Source organism: Danio aesculapii, chromosome 6, assembly GCF_903798145.1.
Source record: "Danio aesculapii chromosome 6, fDanAes4.1, whole genome shotgun sequence".
NCBI classification, from domain to species: domain Eukaryota; kingdom Metazoa; phylum Chordata; class Actinopteri; order Cypriniformes; family Danionidae; genus Danio; species Danio aesculapii.
Window position 1 is genome coordinate 4762536 of NC_079440.1, and position 19629 is coordinate 4782164.

Consider the following 19629-nt stretch of genomic DNA (forward strand, 5'->3'; position numbering starts at 1 on the left):
TGATCAATATACTGTATCAGCACAACAATATTATGTGCTTGTTAACACAAACTTTCATTTTTCTTAACTCACACATGGACTAAATATAGCATTTATATTAACTAAGTGAAGTTTCACAAAGTAATTTTGAGAGGAGCACGTGATATGATTGACTACAGCTGATCCTCATTGCTAATCATTAGCTAGGCTATCAGATCATTCTAAAACTACTATAAATATCCTGCCTAAACTTCATTCCTTATCTTCGTTTTTGGAAAACCCCCCCATCCTTCCCTTCTCCCTCCTCCTCCTCGGTCATCACGGTGGCTCAGTTTTTAGCAGTGCTGCCTCGCAGTAAGAAGGCCACAGGTTCAAGTTCTAATTTAGCCAGTCGGCACTCCCTGCGTGGAGTTTGCATGTTCTCCCTGTGTTTGCGTGGGTTTTCTCCGGGTCCTCTGGTTTCCTCCCACAGTCTAAAAACATGTACATAAGTGAATCGTAATACAGTCACAAGCACTTAACGTATACATTGCAAAAGGGGGCACTCGAGAAACTCCTAATCTCGTATCCCTCCTAATGCTCATTGACCAGGCGGGAACCTCGGGCTCATCTATCTCCGAGCTCAGGCTTCTCTCCCGGGACAGCATGCCAAACCTGCTATCATAGTCGAGCATTATCTAAGTGTGAACTCTTGAAACTATATTAAATAAAAATTGTCTAAACACAATGACAAAATAGCATGCATACAGAAAAATAAACACAAAAAGATCAGAGATTCAGTGTCAGCTTGACATATTATACATCAGACAAAGTTTCTTCAAGCATATCTTTATCTGGTACAAAAGGGACAGAAGATGATAATATTTTTGTGGATTTTGTGCATTTAATGCATGTCTTTTTCCATCTTCTCTTTAACAAAAAGATGTTTTCTCCTAAATCCTGCTCTTTGAAAGCACTTGAAGTGTGTTTAAAAGCTCTCCAGGGAGAAGGACTCGCATCTAAGAGGGGACCTGCTTTGATTTAGTCATGTAAAATAAAGAAACAGAAATAGCAAAGATCTTTGGGATCTGGTTGCTTTGAGATGGCAAAGTGTACTCCATGTCATATGAACTTCAAATGCATTGCAAACTTTTCCTCTTGCGAATAGTTCGCCTGCAAAGACCCGATTGTTCAATTCCTTTTAAATAACTCCTGCTTTTTTGAAAGGCAATTAAATTGTCATCAGAAAGCTCATTTTCTGATTCTTATTCTCAGAGCGATGAAAGAGTTTATTAGTCGTGTCAGAGCCTCAAACGTGAAACGCTGCCGTATAATCACTTTCCCAGTTTCTCTGCTCATGTAGGCGTTTCACTCACCGTTTATTGAGCGATCTTCACAATGATCGCACAAGACCACCTCCGAGAGACAGAGGTATTGGTCATGGTGTTGATAATGGGGGCACCATTCTGCCTCTCTATTGCTATTTAGACAGAGCCATTACTGTAATGCAGCGCCCAATGGGGAATAAAAGAGAAGCAATTTCTCCTTCTTTATCTCACTCCTTTGCTCTCTTCTCCTGAATAATAAAAAGGCCAGGCATTCAGGCCGGAGTCTGTCTAACTTAGTTTGAGGGTTCAGTGTCCTTCTCGCCTTACAGACAATTCAAAGCACTTGTAAATAAAGAGGTCGGCTTATTAGGTTTGTGTATAAATGCTGGGTTTGACTCTGTTCAGGGCAAATGCTCAGCTCAGAATCAAAATAGTCGGATTTTTAATGCATGTTCTTGTAGTCAGATATGAAATAGAAATTATTCGCCCTCCTGTGAATGTTTTTAGTTTTCAAATATTTCCCAAATGATGTTTAACAGAGCGAGGCATTTTTCACAGTAATTCCAATTATATATGTTCTTTTTATTTATTTTATTTCGGCTAGAATAAAAGCAGTTCTTAATTTTATTGAAAATCAAGGTCAAAATTATTAACAATATTTTTTTTTGTTATAGGAGTTACCCTAACTTGCCTAATTAACCTAGTTAAGCCTTTAAATCTCACTTTAAGCTGTATAGAAGTGTCTTCAAAAATATCTAGTCAAATATTCTGTACTGTCATCATGGCAAAGATACAATAAATCAGTTATTAGAAATGAGTTATTAAAACTATTATGTTCAGAAATGTGTTGAACAAATCTTCTCTACAGAAAATAGGGGAAAAATACAAAATAATTCAAATTTAACAGGAATGATATTTTGTATATGTTATGATATTTGTATGTATGAATGATATACAATGTAAACAAACATTGAGAATTGTAATCTATAATAGTTATCTGGTATATCTATATTATAATATTATATAAAAGTATAAGTATTCATATTAAGTTTTTATAATCGTAAAAAATTAATTATTGATAAATTATACTAATTAACTAAGTCTTTGGTACTAATTAATTACTATAAATTAATAAATTAATTATAAAAAACTGCTTATTTTTACATTGCAAGATTCTCCAAAACTGTTCTAAAAACACAGTTTACTCCCAAAACACAGTTAACTCCCAAAACACAGTTAACTCCCAAAACACAGTTAACTCTTTAATGTGAATGCGTTATAGAAAAATCATAAACATTATCTCATTTAACTGCATTTTGCAACTCAAAGAGGTTATTTTCAACTGCAGGGAGCACAATAAACCAAGAAAGATCCCGACTTCTGCCAGAAAAGGCAAACATGTTGATTTTTCACCAGAAGAATGGTCAAAAACGGAAAGTCATTTTCCTTCAAACTATTTTACATTCTTTTACAGGATTTTTTAAATTTGTTTTACAATTATTGGTTTCATTTTATTTTACATTAAAAACTTAATAACAAAAATGAAGTGTTTTTAATTCTGTTCAATTTGTTTTTTGTTTTGTTTTTTTTATAAAAAAAACACTACAAAAAACCCAGATAAGAGAACCGTTAAATTACCAAACCGATAAGTGGTATTGATAAAAGTAGTAATACATTAAAACCTTAACAACACCCATCTCTAGATGGCGCTCTGATGGCGCTCTGTTAATCTTGTTTTTTCTTTTGACGTAAGATTATTTTGCTCACCCCATTGGCAAAAACTCGATTAATATTAACATATTATTTCTCAAAACAAGACAATATGTTTTGCTCGTCAAGAAAATTCTTCTTGATATGAGATATTTTAGATATTTATACTAGAAACAAGACAAAATCTAAACAAGAAAATCATTTTTTGCAGTGCTCCCTCTAAACAAAATTTATATAATTAACTTAAATGTGAAAGAAAAAATACAGTGTGCAATGCTATACACTTTATTTGAGCAGAATACCAAATATAAAGTATACACTAGTTTGTGAATAATGTAGTTTTACTACCTTCAATGGTGCAATTGCATATATTGATGAAGTATTGATACTTTGACTACAAAGTAAGCATAATAAAATGTTTAATTTGCTTTGTGTAAATATAAATTAAAGATTAAGTAGATTAGTTGATTTAACAAGACAATGTGTCAGTAAACAGGGCGCCTGTTAATAAAGTTTCTAATAACTACCTTTTCTAACAAAGGCAATAATTTTCATAATAAATGAAATGATTACTTACGTGCTGGTCCGTTGAAGCCATGTTTGTTAAGGTGATGATAAGATCACGTGAATTATGGTTCGTCGTTTAATCGGCGTCCAATCCCGGCTAACTTCCGGAAAGGTAGAGTAGCCAATAGCGCTAGAGATAACAAGTAAACCAAGTCCCGCCCCAGGACTGACAAAATTCCAAAATGTTTCGCGCGAGCAGAGAGAAGAACCAGCGAGCGAGCGGAGAGAACTGATCGCGCGCGCGCGCTGTAGGCATGACCTCGCTCGCGAGAGCGTACATCGTGCGCACAGATGATGAGGTGCGCGCGCGGGACTTGTTTTCTTCGCGCTGGATCGGTTGAGCGCGCGCGTGAAGATCCCCTGTGCGCTCGCGAGCTGTAGTTTTCTCGCGTGTAGATGTGTAATCTGCTCACGGTTCACTTCTCCTCGCGCGCAAACATCACCGCTGCGCTCGATTAATATTGGCATTGATTTGCCGCCATAGTGCAGAGTGTATTTTTCCCTCTTTAAAATAGCAAAGTGGATTCAGACATGCTCTTAATGCTTTTGTGCCATGCGCTTTAGACTTTGTGCCTAGATCGTTCAATAGAGCCTTTTATCTTATAGTTATAAGCCTTAGTGTGAACAACAGGCATTCAAATACAAAGGTTTATACATGCATTTGATTTTACAAAAGAACCTGTCTAGTCCAAGCTGTGATCTCTGCACTCAGCCAGCATACAAACACATTGTGCACAGTTTTGAATTATAACAATTTTTGGAACTAAACTTTATAAGTAATATGATTTAGTGTGAACAGCAGGCATTTAAATACAAAGGTTTAGAATGGAACCTGTCTAGTCAAGCTGTGATCTCTGCACTCAGCCAGCATACAAACACATTGTTTTCTTTTATTATTATTATTAATTCATGCTAAAACAGACTAGCATTAAAAACAGTGTATTTTGTCTGAAGGTGCATAATCAGCAGGAGTATTGAGCATATTAGCACATTCTCTGTTCAGATGGTGTTTTTGCAGACATGTAGAGAGAGACTGGAGGTAAGCCGTGCATCCATAATTAATGAGAATAAATGGCCGGGTTGCTGCGTCTGGATCGATGTGGAGATGCTTGATGTTTAGGGACAGAGAGCAGGAGTCGGGCTTCCTCAGTGCTTTCGGTTTATTTCACTTCGTGCTGGATTTCAGATCTGTGAGGGAGGTGGAGCGATTATCGGCATTGTGCCTTGTAACAGGAAATTTATCCCATTCTCAGCCTTCTGTTTATTGTGCTTTGTTTATTTCGCCTTCCCATCATACACTGTCACATAGAGGAATCACAGCTTTTAAATTAGCTGCTAATATTAAGTGGCGTCTCTGACTGATCCCGGCTGATGTGCTGTATAAGCACAGCAGTGGCAGTGCAGCTGATCATCTGCTTTCAGAGCTGTTGATACTCATTAATCCGCTGATCTGTCAACGGCCAGATTAACGCCGGCCGAGGGATTTGGGTGGCATGTTTGTGGTCCACTGCGCACTGCTGTCACTTCTTGGCCTGTTCATGGTTCGTCCGCTATACATATTTAAAATGCATTGCATTGCAGGGAGATTTTTCAATTAGGACAATCTGTGTTATGTGCGGTGTTGCGAAATGAACCTCATGCTGACAGATCCTAAATATGAAGCATCTCATCATGCTGGACTGCTGTGGAGTTTTTTTTATAAACAAAATGAATGAGTGAGTCGTTGAATCATTTATTGAGAAACAAAGCAAGTGACTGTGGTCATGAATGGACTGTTGAGTAGGTTTTCATGTACACCAATAATCAGATTTTAATAGGATTAAGACAATACTCATTAATAAATAATCATGACTGAATGAATGGATGAATGAATGAACAAATTTGACATTTAATAATTAGTTCATGACTGAATAATCATGAATAAACAATCATGAATGAATGAATGAATGAATTAGACATTTAATAATCAGTTCATGAATGAATGAATGAATGAATGAATGAATGAATAAATGAATGAATGAATTAGACATCATCAGTTCATTAATGGATGTACGAATTTGACATTTAATAATCAGTTCATGCATGACTGAATAGTCATGAATAAATAATCATGAATGAATGAATTTGACATTTAATAATCAGATTATGAATGAATAATCAGTTCATGAATGAATGAATGAATTTGACACTTAATAATCAGTTATTGTCATGACTGAATAATCATTAATATATAATCATGAATTAATTAATTAGACATTTAATAGTTAGTTCATGAATGAATGAGTTTTTTATATAAACAAAATGAATGAGTGAGTCGTTGAATCATTTATTGAGAAACAAAGCAAGTGACTGTGGTCATGAATGGACTGTTGAACCACTGAGTAGGTTTACATGTACACCAATAATCAGATTTTAATAGGATTAAGACAATACTCTGATTAAGATTCTACCATGTCAACAGAGATTTATTTTTTTATTCATTTAATTCGACTTAAGTCATAATCGATCTAAGCAGAAATAGAATTAAGACATGTGGAGTATGTCAATTTTAGTGGCATTATTGAAGTGCACTACAGACATGTAAACACCCCAATCAAACTATTACCGTCGTGTTGGATTTTCGCCACATTTTGCAACAGGAAAGTCTATACACACACGGCTGTCTGACACTATTCTCTGCACCTACCGAATCACTGAAGGACCACAGACACCTGCATCGTGAAATGCAGATTGAATGAATGAATGAACGAATAAATGAATGAGTTTGACATTTAATAATCAGTTCATGAATGAATGAATAATCATGAATAAATAATCATGAATAAACGAATTTGACATTTAATAATCTGTTTATGCATGGCTAAATAACCACGAATAAATAATCATGAATAAATAATCATAAATATAGAATCATGAATGAATGAATGAATTTGACATTTAATAATCCGTTCATAAATGAATGAATAATCATTATTAATCATGAATGAAGAATGAATGAATGAATGAACAAATTTTACGTTTAATAAAATGAATGAATTTTATGTTTAAGAATCGGTTCATGCATGACTGAATAATCATGAATAAATAATCATGAATGAATGAATAAATGAGCAAATTTGACATTTAAAAATCAGCTCATAACTTAATAGTCATGAATAAATAATCCTGAATGAATGAACGATTATTTAATTAGACATTAAATAATCAGTTCATCAATTAATGAATAGTCATGAATGAATTAATAAGTGAATGAATGAATGAATTAATTAATTTGACATTTAATAATCAATTAATTAATAAATTGATAATCATGAATGAATTAATTAAATATTTAATTAATTAGACATTCAATAATCAGTTAATGAATTAATGATAAATTAATAAAAAACATGAATGAATGAATGAATGAATTTCCCATTTAAGAATCAGTTCATGAATAAATGATAATGAATGAATAAATGAATGAATGATTGAATGAATGAATGAATGAATGAACGAATTTGACATTTAATAATCATTTCATGCATGACAGAATAATCATGAATGGATTTGACATTTAATATTCAGTTCATGAATAAATGAAAGAATAATCGTTAATAAATAATCATTAAGGATTGAATGAATTAGACATTTAATAATCAGTTCATGAATGAATCAATAATCATGAATGAATGAATGACTAAATGGATTTGACATTTAATAATCAGTAAATTATTGAATGAATAATCATGAATAAATAATCGTGAATGGATGAATGAATGAATGAATGAATGAATGAATGAATGAATGAATGAATGAATGAAAAAATGACATTTAATAATCAGTTCATGACTGAATAATCATGAATAAACAATCATGAATGAATGAATGAATGAATGAATGAAAAAAATGACATTTAATAATCAGTTCATGACTGAATAATCATGAATAAACAATCATGAATAAATGAATGAATGAATGAATGAATGAATGAATTTGACATTTATCAATCAGTTCTACCTTTGAGGCTTTGCCAGATTTAGCTTCTATGGATGGTTCTGTCCTCAAAATACAGCACATACCAATAGCACATGCGACCTCCAACAGAAACCCTCTTTTTTACACCTGAGTTCTGAGGTATATTGGCAACAGTCTGTCCTAAAACCCCTGAGGTTAGACTTGATCTCATGACTGATTCATATGATGTCCGCCCTGCCTGATGATCTCTGACCCTGGATGTGTCACACAAGACCAGCATCACAGTCACACGGGCTCTCTGTGGCCTTCTGTAATATTCAGCATGTTGACTTTCATGTGTTCTTGAGGCAGCGCAAAGCAATCTGCTGCCCACAGTTTCTGTCCTTGCTCTGTCTCATCAAAACAAAGGACACACGGAAGCTTTCTTTGTATGTTTTTCACTGACCATCACAGGTGTACTGCATACACTGTAAAAAAAATAGATGTAATTAACAGTTTCTGTATTTTGTGATTCACAAGTGTTTTCTGTTTAATTACGGTTGGAAATTGCATTATGGGATGTTGATCTCTGCTTTGTCGAATTTTAATGTTGACAATTCAACTCTACAGTTTAACAAAGTGATTTTTATTGACATTTTAGAAGTTTGAAATAATTTAATGTATGAGAAATAATAGAGAGAAATAAGTAATAACAGAAAATGTACTGGCAGGAGTGGTGGAAAGAGTACTGAAAAATCATACTTAAGTAAAAGGACCATTACTTGCCTAAAAATGCAGTGCAAGTAGGGTAAAATCTGTGTCTGTTGTAAATATTACTCAAAGTATGAGTAAAAAGTACTCAAGAGTAGTGAGAAGTGAGTATTACATTGTGAAAAGCTGAAGCATTTACAAGTAATTTGTAGATGTTTGTAAACGTAACATTCTGTGGTGCATTTAGACGTTATTATTAGGTTCGATTTAGGTCATGACATTAGGTGGCCAAAATTCAATGTCTAGCCAGCATCTAAGGAGAACGTTATTTTGATGTCCAATAACAACGTCAAATGACGTTGATTTTAGATTGTGTTAGAAAGTAACCAAAATCCAACATTGAGCCAACATCTTAAATCAACGTCATATTGACATCAAATACTGACATTTATTGGTCAGGTATGGCAACCAAAATCCAACATGATGTTATAGTGGTAACGACACAAAGTCAAGCTGTAACATCATTAAGCGTTGATTGTAGGTTGGACGTTGGACACTGACGTCGGCCAGTCGTTCAGTTCTGATGTAAACTCGATTTTCATTTCCAAACTAAATGCAACGTCCCTACAACGTTGGGGTACAACGTCAACCTGTGCCTGCTGGGTGTTTAAGGCCATTTCGACCATCATATAGTAAACATTTTCTCTTCAGTGACATGCATCTAAACAGTCTGTGGGTCAGCGTGTGTAAAGATTTTGGAGATCTTCTCATAATGTTGTTCATTATGATGCAATTTACCTTCATTGTGTGATTTGATTGGACAGGAATCACAGGACTGATTTTTCTAATCCCCATAGACAAGAACAAATAAAGTAGTGACTGCAGGTTGAAGGAGAGTAGTTGGAGTAAAAGTACCGATACTGCACTAAAAATGTACTCAAGGGGAAGTAAAAGTAGACATTTTTAACCTACTTAGTAAGTTACAATTCCTGAGAAAAACTATTTAATTACAGTAATTTGAGTATTTGTCATTTGTTACTTTACACCACTGACTGGCAGTTTATTACAAGGTTTTTGTAGCGTAAAATACAACACCAGCTCAGACAATATAGCACTGCAAACTATTAAAAATGTCAATAAAAGTCACTTACTTTAAACTTTTCCATATTAAAAGTTGTTTGAATATAGATCAGTCCTATAGTGCAATTCAAAACCTCCCTTCAGGTTAAGAGTCTGGGGGTCATCTTCGACAGCACCCTTTCATTCACTGCACATGTTAATAATGTCACCCGGTCCGCTTATTTCCACCTTCGAAATATAAATCGTTTACGTCCTTCCCTCACACCTCATTCAGCTGCCATTCTTGTTCATGGTTTAGTCACATCCAGTTTAGATTACTGTAATTCCCTTCTGTTTGGCCTCCCTAAAAAAACTCTTCAGAACAACTTGTACAAAACGCTGCACCCCGTATTATCACAAAAAAACCCTCTTAGTCACATCACACCCATTCTACAGCAGCTTCACTGGCTTTCCATCTTTTTCAGAATTAATTATAAAATACTTCTTCTCACTTTTAAAGCCATCCACAATCTTACTCCTCCATACCTTGATAATCTTGTTCATATCGCCACACCTTCTCGAACACTCAGGTCTTCTTCTTCCATTCACCTCACTGTTCTCTCTGTCCGCTTTGTCACCATGGGGAACAGAGCCTTCAGCTACTCTGCTCCTCAGCTTTGGAATTCACTTCCCCCTGATCTCTGTAATGTAGACTCTCTTTCACAATTTAAATCCAAACTCAAAACACATCAGTTCAGAACAGCTTATTCTCCTTAACCCGACTGCATTTTTTAAAAAGTTTGTATTGTATTTTATTGATTTTATTGTGTTTTTATTTGAACTGATTGTTCTAGCTGTCCTGTACGGTGACCTTGAGTGTCATGAAAGGCGCCTTTAAATAAAATGCATTAAAAGCAGAAATAAACAAGAAAAAAAATAAAAATAAAAGCCCAAATATTAAAAAACTGCTAATTTATGGATATTTTTAAAGTGTAAATAAATACTAATCTGGTTGTCTACGCAGCTTTGATGGAGCTGCATTTGTTTTTGTCCATCTAGAAATCCTCATTTTTAATCAAATGCTGGTCTTCTTTGACTTTGCGCATTGCTTATGTTCTCCAGTTTACATTTTTAATGATTAAGTCATGGGACTGTACTGAAGTATTTATACGGCAGCAGACTGAAGCTTCTGTTGTCGTGAATAGAAACGTTTTGCATCATGCATACGCTTTTTTATCATGCATGAACTCATGTTTACATGACATTTTTCTTGACATGAAGAATAAATCGTCCAGTTGAATGTTCATGCAACTGAATGAATGAATCAATGACATGTATCAAAACTAAATGCATGATAGCACTTCATCAGGACAACTTTAAAGGTGATTTTCCTAAAACGATTCTATTTTTGTAACCTTTATATTCTGGATTCTCAATAGTTGACAATAAAATATACTAAAAAGGAAAGCTTATTTATTAAGGATGATATCAATTTCAAAAAGTATTTACACTTGTGGCTGTTTTTGTGCTCCAGGGTCACATATATGCAAATAAAATGCATTACACATGTATTTTTTGATGCTTTAACACCCATGTTCATCTTTGACACACACATTACACTCAATTAAAGGGCCATTGTCACGGTCGGTAAGGGGGAAAAGGGGCGAGGACCCAAGTGCAGGGTAAAGTAGAATTTATTTATAATAAAAATAAAACAAAAGAACAACAAAAACCACCCCGAGGGGGAAAACATAACTGTAACACAAACAGAGAAACAAACTTGGTTGGGCTGGCAAGACAAGGCTAGAGCAGGAACACAGGGGGAGTATAGACAATGAACTGGCACAGGACAGAAGACATGAGGAGAATATAAGCAGGAGTAAATTAACACACAGGTGAACAAAACAGGTGTTAGACATGTGAATCGAATAAACTAATAATGGGTTAACAAGGAGGGTGGGACTAGACGATAGACGGGAGAGCACCTGACACAAAGACAACACAAGCCAGGTGCTCACATAAAACAAGACTAGAACACGCAGCCAATGAGAGAACTCATTAACCGCGGGTTCGTATGACAAGACAAAACACAACACTGAAGCACACAACAAAAGCACGCGACCAATGTAAACACAGAGCCATGTGCTTTGACAACAAACACAAGACACGAGCACACGATAAGTGAAAACACTTTACCGTGCGCTCACATAAATGCAACGCGCATGTTTCATCTCAGCGCCAACCAAAACCAACTAGACGGAGACGCTGAGAATGAAACAGCGCAACGCTGACGAAACACCACAAACACGAGTACAAGAGCGCGTGTCCCAAGGATGCGCAGACCCCGCGCGCACCTATGACGACGCGCACCCAGACAATGACAAAACAAGTGCTCGACCCAAGAAAACTCGAGCCAAGCACTACAGGACAGGACAAGACAGAGCTAGTGTCCGGACTCTGCCACCAAAACAAGAATTAACAAGACCAGAGTGGCAGAACCCTGACAGCCATGAAACCCCCCCTCTTTTGGTCTACCTCTGAATTTTTTCCAAAAATGCTCAGAGATTGGCGTGGAGCCCTGCGAGCAGAGGGAGGAATAGGCGTGGGCAGCAGAACAGGGGAAAAAGAGATAGTGATAAACTGTTGTCAGTTGGCTCACAAAATGAGACACAAACCGTGAGGAGATGCATTGATTTATAGTTTACAAAATTAAAATGCAGAGAAATAAACAGTGAGTAATTTAATGCCCTGCTACATTTGCTATTCATAATTTCATATACACGTAACCTCAATTTGTTATATCATTATAAACATAATTGTGTTCCCATAAACACTATAAATGAGGAGGACTTCTGAATCCCAGGTCTGAATGCAGACACAGTGAATAGCAGTGCAGCAGGTCTCCTGCCCTGTCTATTCCAACCATTAGCCCTGCCTGTAATCCGGAGGATTGTAAACGTAGGTGAACACAGCGGCACGGATATAGGTGATGTGTCTGAATGGTAACAAACTCAACTGATAAAAGACAAAGTCTGCCATTCTCCAATTCTCGTACAGCTCTCCTGACAAAAATGCTTGCTGCAAACCAAAAGCTTTGCTGTATCAGCCCGGACAGCATTGCAGGGAAAAACATGCAACAAACCCTGTGGATCATAGAAATAAACACATACGACCCATGCAGTGCGCAGATGTGGTCTCACCCAGTGGGTCTCACAGCTTGGCAGGTCTGCCTTGCCTTCAGAAAACATGTGCTCTCATGAATAATTAAGAAGCAGGGTCTTCTCATAGGGTAAGAAAACTCTGCTATGAATAATAATGAGAAACCGACACGTCATCACTTCACTAGCAGATGTGCGCTACGTCACCGATTTCAATCACGCCCCCAAAATTATTTTAAACGCGGAAGATGAAATTAGCTGACAAAAGCTCAAAATTATCCAGTTTTCCCCACAATTAAAGCTGACAGCTGCTAACGTTGTCTTAACTAATGCTCAACACACACAGATATGGTAAAATCTCATGAAAAGTACTCCAGGGTGCCTTGAACTTTAAAAAGTGTGTGTTCATTTTAATTCGATTTAGACCCTGTCCACACGAACAAAGGTATTTTCAAATTGTTTTGGTGTTTTACAGAGATTTTTTTTTTTAACGAAGGTGGAGAAAACCATGTAGACTTGGCCTTACAAACAGAGCAATAGAAATAGAATGTTCCCAGTTTGTACACTGTGAAAATTCATATGATCAATTAGTCCTGGCAGCATATGGTTTTTGGTCATTGTAACTTATTAAACTAAGTTAATCATGTTCTAACTTAATTTTGTAAGTTACACAAGCTGTTTTAAATCAGTTTGACATAATATACGTTCAATGGACTTAATATTGATTCAGCTTAAAAATTTAAGACAAACAGGATTTTTTTTCCTGTGTAGATGTGTGTATGAGTTTGTAATTTAAGTAAAACACTATAAACCAGAACACACACTGCATCAATTCTGCTGACATCAGTGCTGTGAAGCAGGAGAGAGAAGAGAATTAGAGAAAGAGAAAATGACAAGGTCTCCTGAACAGAAAACAGCAGCCCACTGTCAAATCCAACAGTCAACTTTATCAAATGAAATGAGTGTAGTTAACTCAAAATTGACTGAGAGTTAATTCTACTCATTTGAAAAGAGTTTTGAACTCAGTGCTGAAGGTAATGAGTTAATTAAATACCTCATAACTAGACGTACACGGAGTCTGTGCGTGCAGAATTCTGCAGATTTTTAGCCCATCCTGGATTCTGTTTATTTACATGTGTAAATGTGTGTAAATTCATATTAAATTTGTTTTTTAATTAATTTCAGTAATATTTTTGACTAATATGAAAATATTCATATGATTTATTTACAATAGAGTTTGTAAAGTAATATTTTCTGTCTTTTAGTAGAGATACTTTATGACAGACTTGCTTTGTTTACCAAATAAATTTGATCTAATTGAATCTGCATTGTAAACATTAAATAAAAGTTAAAAAGCCATTATTCAACATTCTCCTGTTCAGCCTTTATATGCTTCCTCTGAGCCAAACAATGAGAAAAAACCAAATCTCCTACCACAGCTATGCTGATGACACTCAGATCTACCTAGCCTTACTGCCTAATGACTACAGCCCCATTGACACCCTCTGCCAATGCATTGATGAATTTAACAGTTGGATGTGCCAAAACTTTCTTCAGTTAAACAAAGAGAAAACTGAAGTGATTGCGTTTGGGAACAGAGATGAGGTTCTCAAGGTGAATGCGTACCTTGGCTCTAAGGGTCAAACAACAAAAAATGAGGTCAAGAATCTTGGTGTGACTCTGGAGTCAGATCTGAGTTTCAGTAGTCATGTCAAAGCAGTTAGTAAATAAGCATACCATCATCTCAAAAACATTGCAAGAATCAGATGCTTTGTTTCCAGTGAAGACTTAGAAAAACTTATTCATGCTTTTATCAGCAGCAGGGTGGATTACTGTAACGGCCTCCTCACTGGCCTTCCCAAAAAGACAGTCAGACAGTTACAGCTCATCCAGAACGCTGCGGCCAGAATTCTGACCAGAACCAGGAAATCAGAGCACATCACACCTGTCCTCAGGTCTTTACACTGGCTCCCAGATACATTCAGAATAGATTTTAAAGTATTATTACTGGTCTATAAATCACTAAATGGCCTAGGACCTCAATACATTACAGATATACTCACTGAATACAAACCTAACAGATCACTCAGATCTGTAGGATCAAATAAACTAGAAATTCCTAGAGTTCAGTCAAAGCAGGGTGAATCGGCTTTCAGCTACTATGCCCCTCACTGCTGGAATCAGCTTCCAGAAATGATCAGATGTGCTCCAACATTAGCCACATTCAAATCAAGACTGAAAACACATCTGTTTAACTGTGCCTTTACTGAATGAGCACTGTGCTACGTCCGACAGATCGCACTATTCTATTTTTCTCTTCTTTTTCATTCTTTTATAACACATTTTATCTGTTTTTATGCTTATTTATTTATTTTTTTAACCATTTTTTTATATGTTTTTATTTTTCTTATACTTGTTTCTTTTATTCCTGTTTATGTAAAGCACTTTGAATTGCCACTGTGTATGAAATGTGCTATATAAATAAACTTGCCTTGCCTTATTTTTAAATGTAATATATTAAGTTTTTAGTTATGATATTCCCAAAATCATTCTGCTTAAATCGGCAGATTTTTAACAAAATTCTCCTCAGAAATAGCACAAAATGTCCGCAGATTCTGTCTGGCCCTAGTCATAACTGAAATGGAGTAAGTTCACAGTACTCATTAGGATTAGTTTTTTAACTCAAATGGTTTGTTGCAATCGGTTTCTTCAAATGGTTTGAGTTGACTTAACTTACTAAGTTTTACAGTACTCATTTGGTTTGAGTTCTCTTCATTTATTGGGTTTTACTGTGCTCAAATTGCTTCGTTTACTCAAATAGATTAAGTTCATAGTAGTAAATATGATTAGTTTTTGAACTTAAATGCTTTGTTGCAATCAGTTTTCTCAAATGGTTTGAGTTACCTTAACTTTTTGGGTTTTACAGTGCAGGAAAAGTTGAAGACCTGATCTCCAGCGAGGGTCTCAGTTTGCATTATGCATCTATAGCCAGAGACAGAGGTAAACAAAGCAGGCAGAGCAAGCTATGATATATATCTGTTGTTCCCCCTGGATGCGGGCAATCTTTAATTACGTCGCCGTCAGCTTTCTGTTCAGCTTTTACAAGGGGACAGCGGTGGACGTGGAGCTCAATTTGTTTGGGTTTCCACAGCTCGTATTCTGTCAGAGCATTTAATTATGCTTTTGATACATCCTCGGAGATGAAGCTCTCGTGGCTTATAAACAGTTTATTCTTATCTGGAGTACAGCCGAGCTGAGAGCTTAGGCAATCGGGGAAATAGAAATCCCTCACATGGGCTGTATTTATTGTTTGGCACCACGAGGGACGTGACCCAGCGCATATGGAGGAACATTACTTGTACCGTTCTAGAGGTCTCGCTTAAGGCAAGGTTTAGACACTGGTGAAAGATCTGCTTCTGTTCTAATGCTATTTTAGAGACACATTTATTGCTTAGTGTTTGCTCTTTCCTGGCTTAGAAGAATGAAAATATATATACACTCACCGGCCACTTTATTAGGTACACCTTACTAGTACCGGGTAGGACCTCCTTTTACCCTCAGAACTGCATTAATCCTTCATGGTAGAGATTCAACAAGATATACTGGAAATATTCCTCAGAGATTTTGCTCCATGTTGACATGATAGCATCACACAGTTGCTGCAGATTTGTCGGCTGCACATCCATGATGCCAATCTCGTTCCACCACATCCCAAAGGTGCTCTATTGGATTGAGTTCTGGTGACTGTGGAGGCCATTTGAGTACAGTGAACTCATTGTCATGTTCAAGAAACCAGTCTGAGATGATTCACGCTTTATGACATGGAGCTTTATCCTGCTGGTAGTAGCCATCAGAAGATGGGTACACTGTGGTCAAAAAGGCTTTAAGGGATGCTTGGTTTAAACTGCAACAGATTGTCTTGATCATGTCTACATGCCTAAATGCATTGAGTTGCTGCCATGTGATTGGCTGATTAGGTGTACCTAATAAAGTGGCCGTAATACAAGTGTTTAAAAACAGATTAAAAATGTTTAAACGGGTTTTAAATGAATGAAAAAAACATTAGGAAAATATTATCATTTTTCAATCACCTTCTGTTTTTAGTTTATTTTATTTTAGGCAAGGCAAGTTATCTATATATCTATATAGCACATTTCATACACAATAATAATTAAAAGTGCTTTATTTAAACAAGAATTAAAGAAGCATAAAATACAAGTATAAGAAATAATAAAATTAATAATAAAATTAAAAACAGAAAAAGATGTGTTGAAATGAAATGAAAAATGTAGTTTCAGTTAAACGTTTTGCATGTGATTTGTTTTTGTATTTTTATGTATTTTTTTAATAATTAAGTACCAAAAAATTAAATGTTTGTAAGAAAATAATATCAAAATATTTGAAGTGCTTTACTTAATAATTAAAGAAACATAAAACACAATAAATAAAAACAACAAACAGTAAAAGTGATCGAAAACAGAATAAAAATATGTTAAAAGAGGTTTTAAAGGAATCAAAAAGAAAAGAAAAAAGTTTAGTAATTTGTTAAATATTTAGTTTTTGTATTTGATGTATTTTTAAGTTAAGTACTGATAAGCTAAACGCTGGGGTGATGCAGTGGGTAGCACGTTTGCCTCACAGCAAGAAAGTTGCTGGTTCGTGCCTCGGCTGGGTGAGTTGGCATTTCTGTGTGGAGTGTGCATGTTCTCCCCGTGTTGGCGCTGGTTTCCTCTGGGTGCTCCGGTTTCCTCCACAGTCCAAAGACATGCTCTATTGGTGAATTGGGTAGGCCAAATTGTCCGTAGTGTAAGAGTGTGCATGGATGTTTTCTAGTGATGAGGGCATCCGCTGCGTAAACATAGGCTGGATAAGTTGGCAGTTCATTGCGCTGTGGCGACTCCAAATTAATAAAGGGACTAAGCCGAAAAGAAAATGAATGAATGAAACTAAACGTTTGTAAGAAAATAATATCAAATAAAATAAATGTAAGAGTTTTTTTTACATGATTTGCTTTACTGCAGTTAACATTTAAACTTTAGAAATTGCTAATATAACCATTAAAAGATCTATGTGAGATTTAATTTGCATATTTGATTTGCATTTGCTCGTCTGATTTCAAATTAAAATCTAAATGCATTTGAAAAACATTAAAATAAATGGTTGGAATTATTTGTGTGTGTGTGTGGGGGGGGGTGTGGGGTTGTGGGGGGTTATGACAGCATATAAATATTGGTTATATTATCTCATTGTACTTTGAATAAAAGTTATAAAAGTTTACACATTTTAAAATTAAATTAAATTAAATTAAATTAAATTAAATTAAATTAAATTAAATTAAATTAAATTAAATTAAATTAAATTAAATTAAATTAAATTAAATTAAATTAAATTAAATTAAATTAAATTAAATTAGGATTATTATTTTTTTATATTTGTAGAAATTCTCCCAGTTGTTCTTTACGTTGTGTCTTTTCGTCCTCTGGTAAACAATTCTTATTTCAGGAATTTGGGATTTTTATTTTCTTTCTTGAATGTGCAATTGACGTCTGTCTTTCTCTTCCAGGCATGCCCAGTTTCATTAAGACTCCTGAAGATCAGACAGGGATTTCAGGAGGGGTGGCATCATTCGTGTGCCAGGCAGTCGGAGAACCCAAACCCCGGATCACCTGGATGAAAAAGGGCAAGAAAGTCAGCTCTCAGCGCTTTGAGGTGAAGTTTGAATGAGTGTTTGTGTGTCGTTTGTGATCAGATGTGATTTTAGCATCATCAACCTACTTCATTTACCAGAACATTCAGAGCTGGGTAGAGTAGCCCAAAAAGGTACTCAACTACAAATAAACTGATGCATAAAATAATGACACAAGTAACAGTAAACTTAATTTCATTATACATTTATTGAGAAAGAATAATAAAATGAGTAGATTACTTCTGGTCTAATTAATTAATGGGAAAATTCAGAGTTTCTGAATATATTGAGAGTTGTAACTCAGGCTTTTTATTAAAAGATCTAAAACTAGGATAAAGATAAAGCAGCAAATCACAGACCTACTGTATGATAGGTATTATTGTTACAGAACTCTCATAGAGAAATTTACCCACTTTATTCTTATTTACATACACTACCTGCCAAAGTCTTGTCGCTTATCCAAGTTTTAGGAACAGCAAGTAATAACTTGACATCTAGTTGATCATTTGGTATCAGAAGTGGCTTATATGAAAGGCAAAGGCTTCTAGATTACGCTTATTTTACCACAGTAAAATATGATCATGGCTTGATTTTTAATGATTTAATTAGGACAGTAAGGTCTGACTTTGCTCAGACAAAAGTCTTGTCACTGAACATAAATAATGTCCAGTATAGAATATGTGGTCATGCTGCAGTGGAAACAGAATGAATATTGTGTCTGACTCCATCATGAGCTTGGAGGACTGCATCCATACATCTCTGCAATGACTCAAATCACTGATTAATAAAGTCATCTGGAATGGCAAAGAAAGCGTTCTTGCAGGACTCCCAGAGTTCATCAAGATACTTTAGATTCATCTTCAATGCCTCCTCCTTCATCTTACCCCAGACATGCTCAATAATGTTCATGTCTGGTGACTGGACTGGCCAATCCTGGAGCATCTTGACCTTCTTTGCTTTCAGGAATTTTGTCAGAATTATTAGCCCCCCTGAATTATTAGCCCCCCTGTTTATTTTTTCCTCCAATTTCTGTTTAACGGAGAGCAGATTTCTTCAACACATTTCTAAACATAATAATTTTAATAACTCATTTCTAATAACTGATTTATTTTGTCTTTGCCATGATGACAGTAAATAATATTTGACTAGATATTTTTCAAGACACTTCTATACAGCTTAAAGTGACATTTAAAGGCTTAACTAGGTTAATTAGGTTAACTAGGCAGGTTAGGGTAATTAGGCAAGTTATTGTATAACGATAGTTTGTTCTGTAGACTTGGAAAAAAAATACAGCTTAAAGGGGCTAATAATTTTGACCTTAAAATTATTTTTTTTTAATTAAAAACTGCTTTTATTCTAGCCGAAATAAAACAAATAAATCTTTCTCCGGAAGAAAAAATATTATCAGACATACTGTGAAAATTTCCTTGCTCTGTTAAACATCATTTGGTAAATATTTAAAAAAGAAAAAAAAAATCAAAGGGGGGGCTAATAATTCTAACCTCAACTGTATGTG

The 19629-nt window shown here is 35.3% G+C and overlaps 1 protein-coding gene across 5 annotated transcripts in view; it reads left to right on the top strand.

The window, feature by feature from the left end:
• Window positions 1–19629, top strand: part of ptprfa (protein tyrosine phosphatase receptor type Fa) — a 444470-nt gene that overhangs the window by 177536 nt on the left and 247305 nt on the right. For all 5 annotated transcript variants that reach the window (XM_056459356.1, XM_056459357.1, XM_056459358.1 and 2 more), the window contains exon 3: window positions 17991–18136. In XM_056459356.1, coding sequence (XP_056315331.1) covers window positions 17991–18136 — 146 coding nt within the window. The remainder of the gene's footprint in view (window positions 1–17990; window positions 18137–19629) is intronic.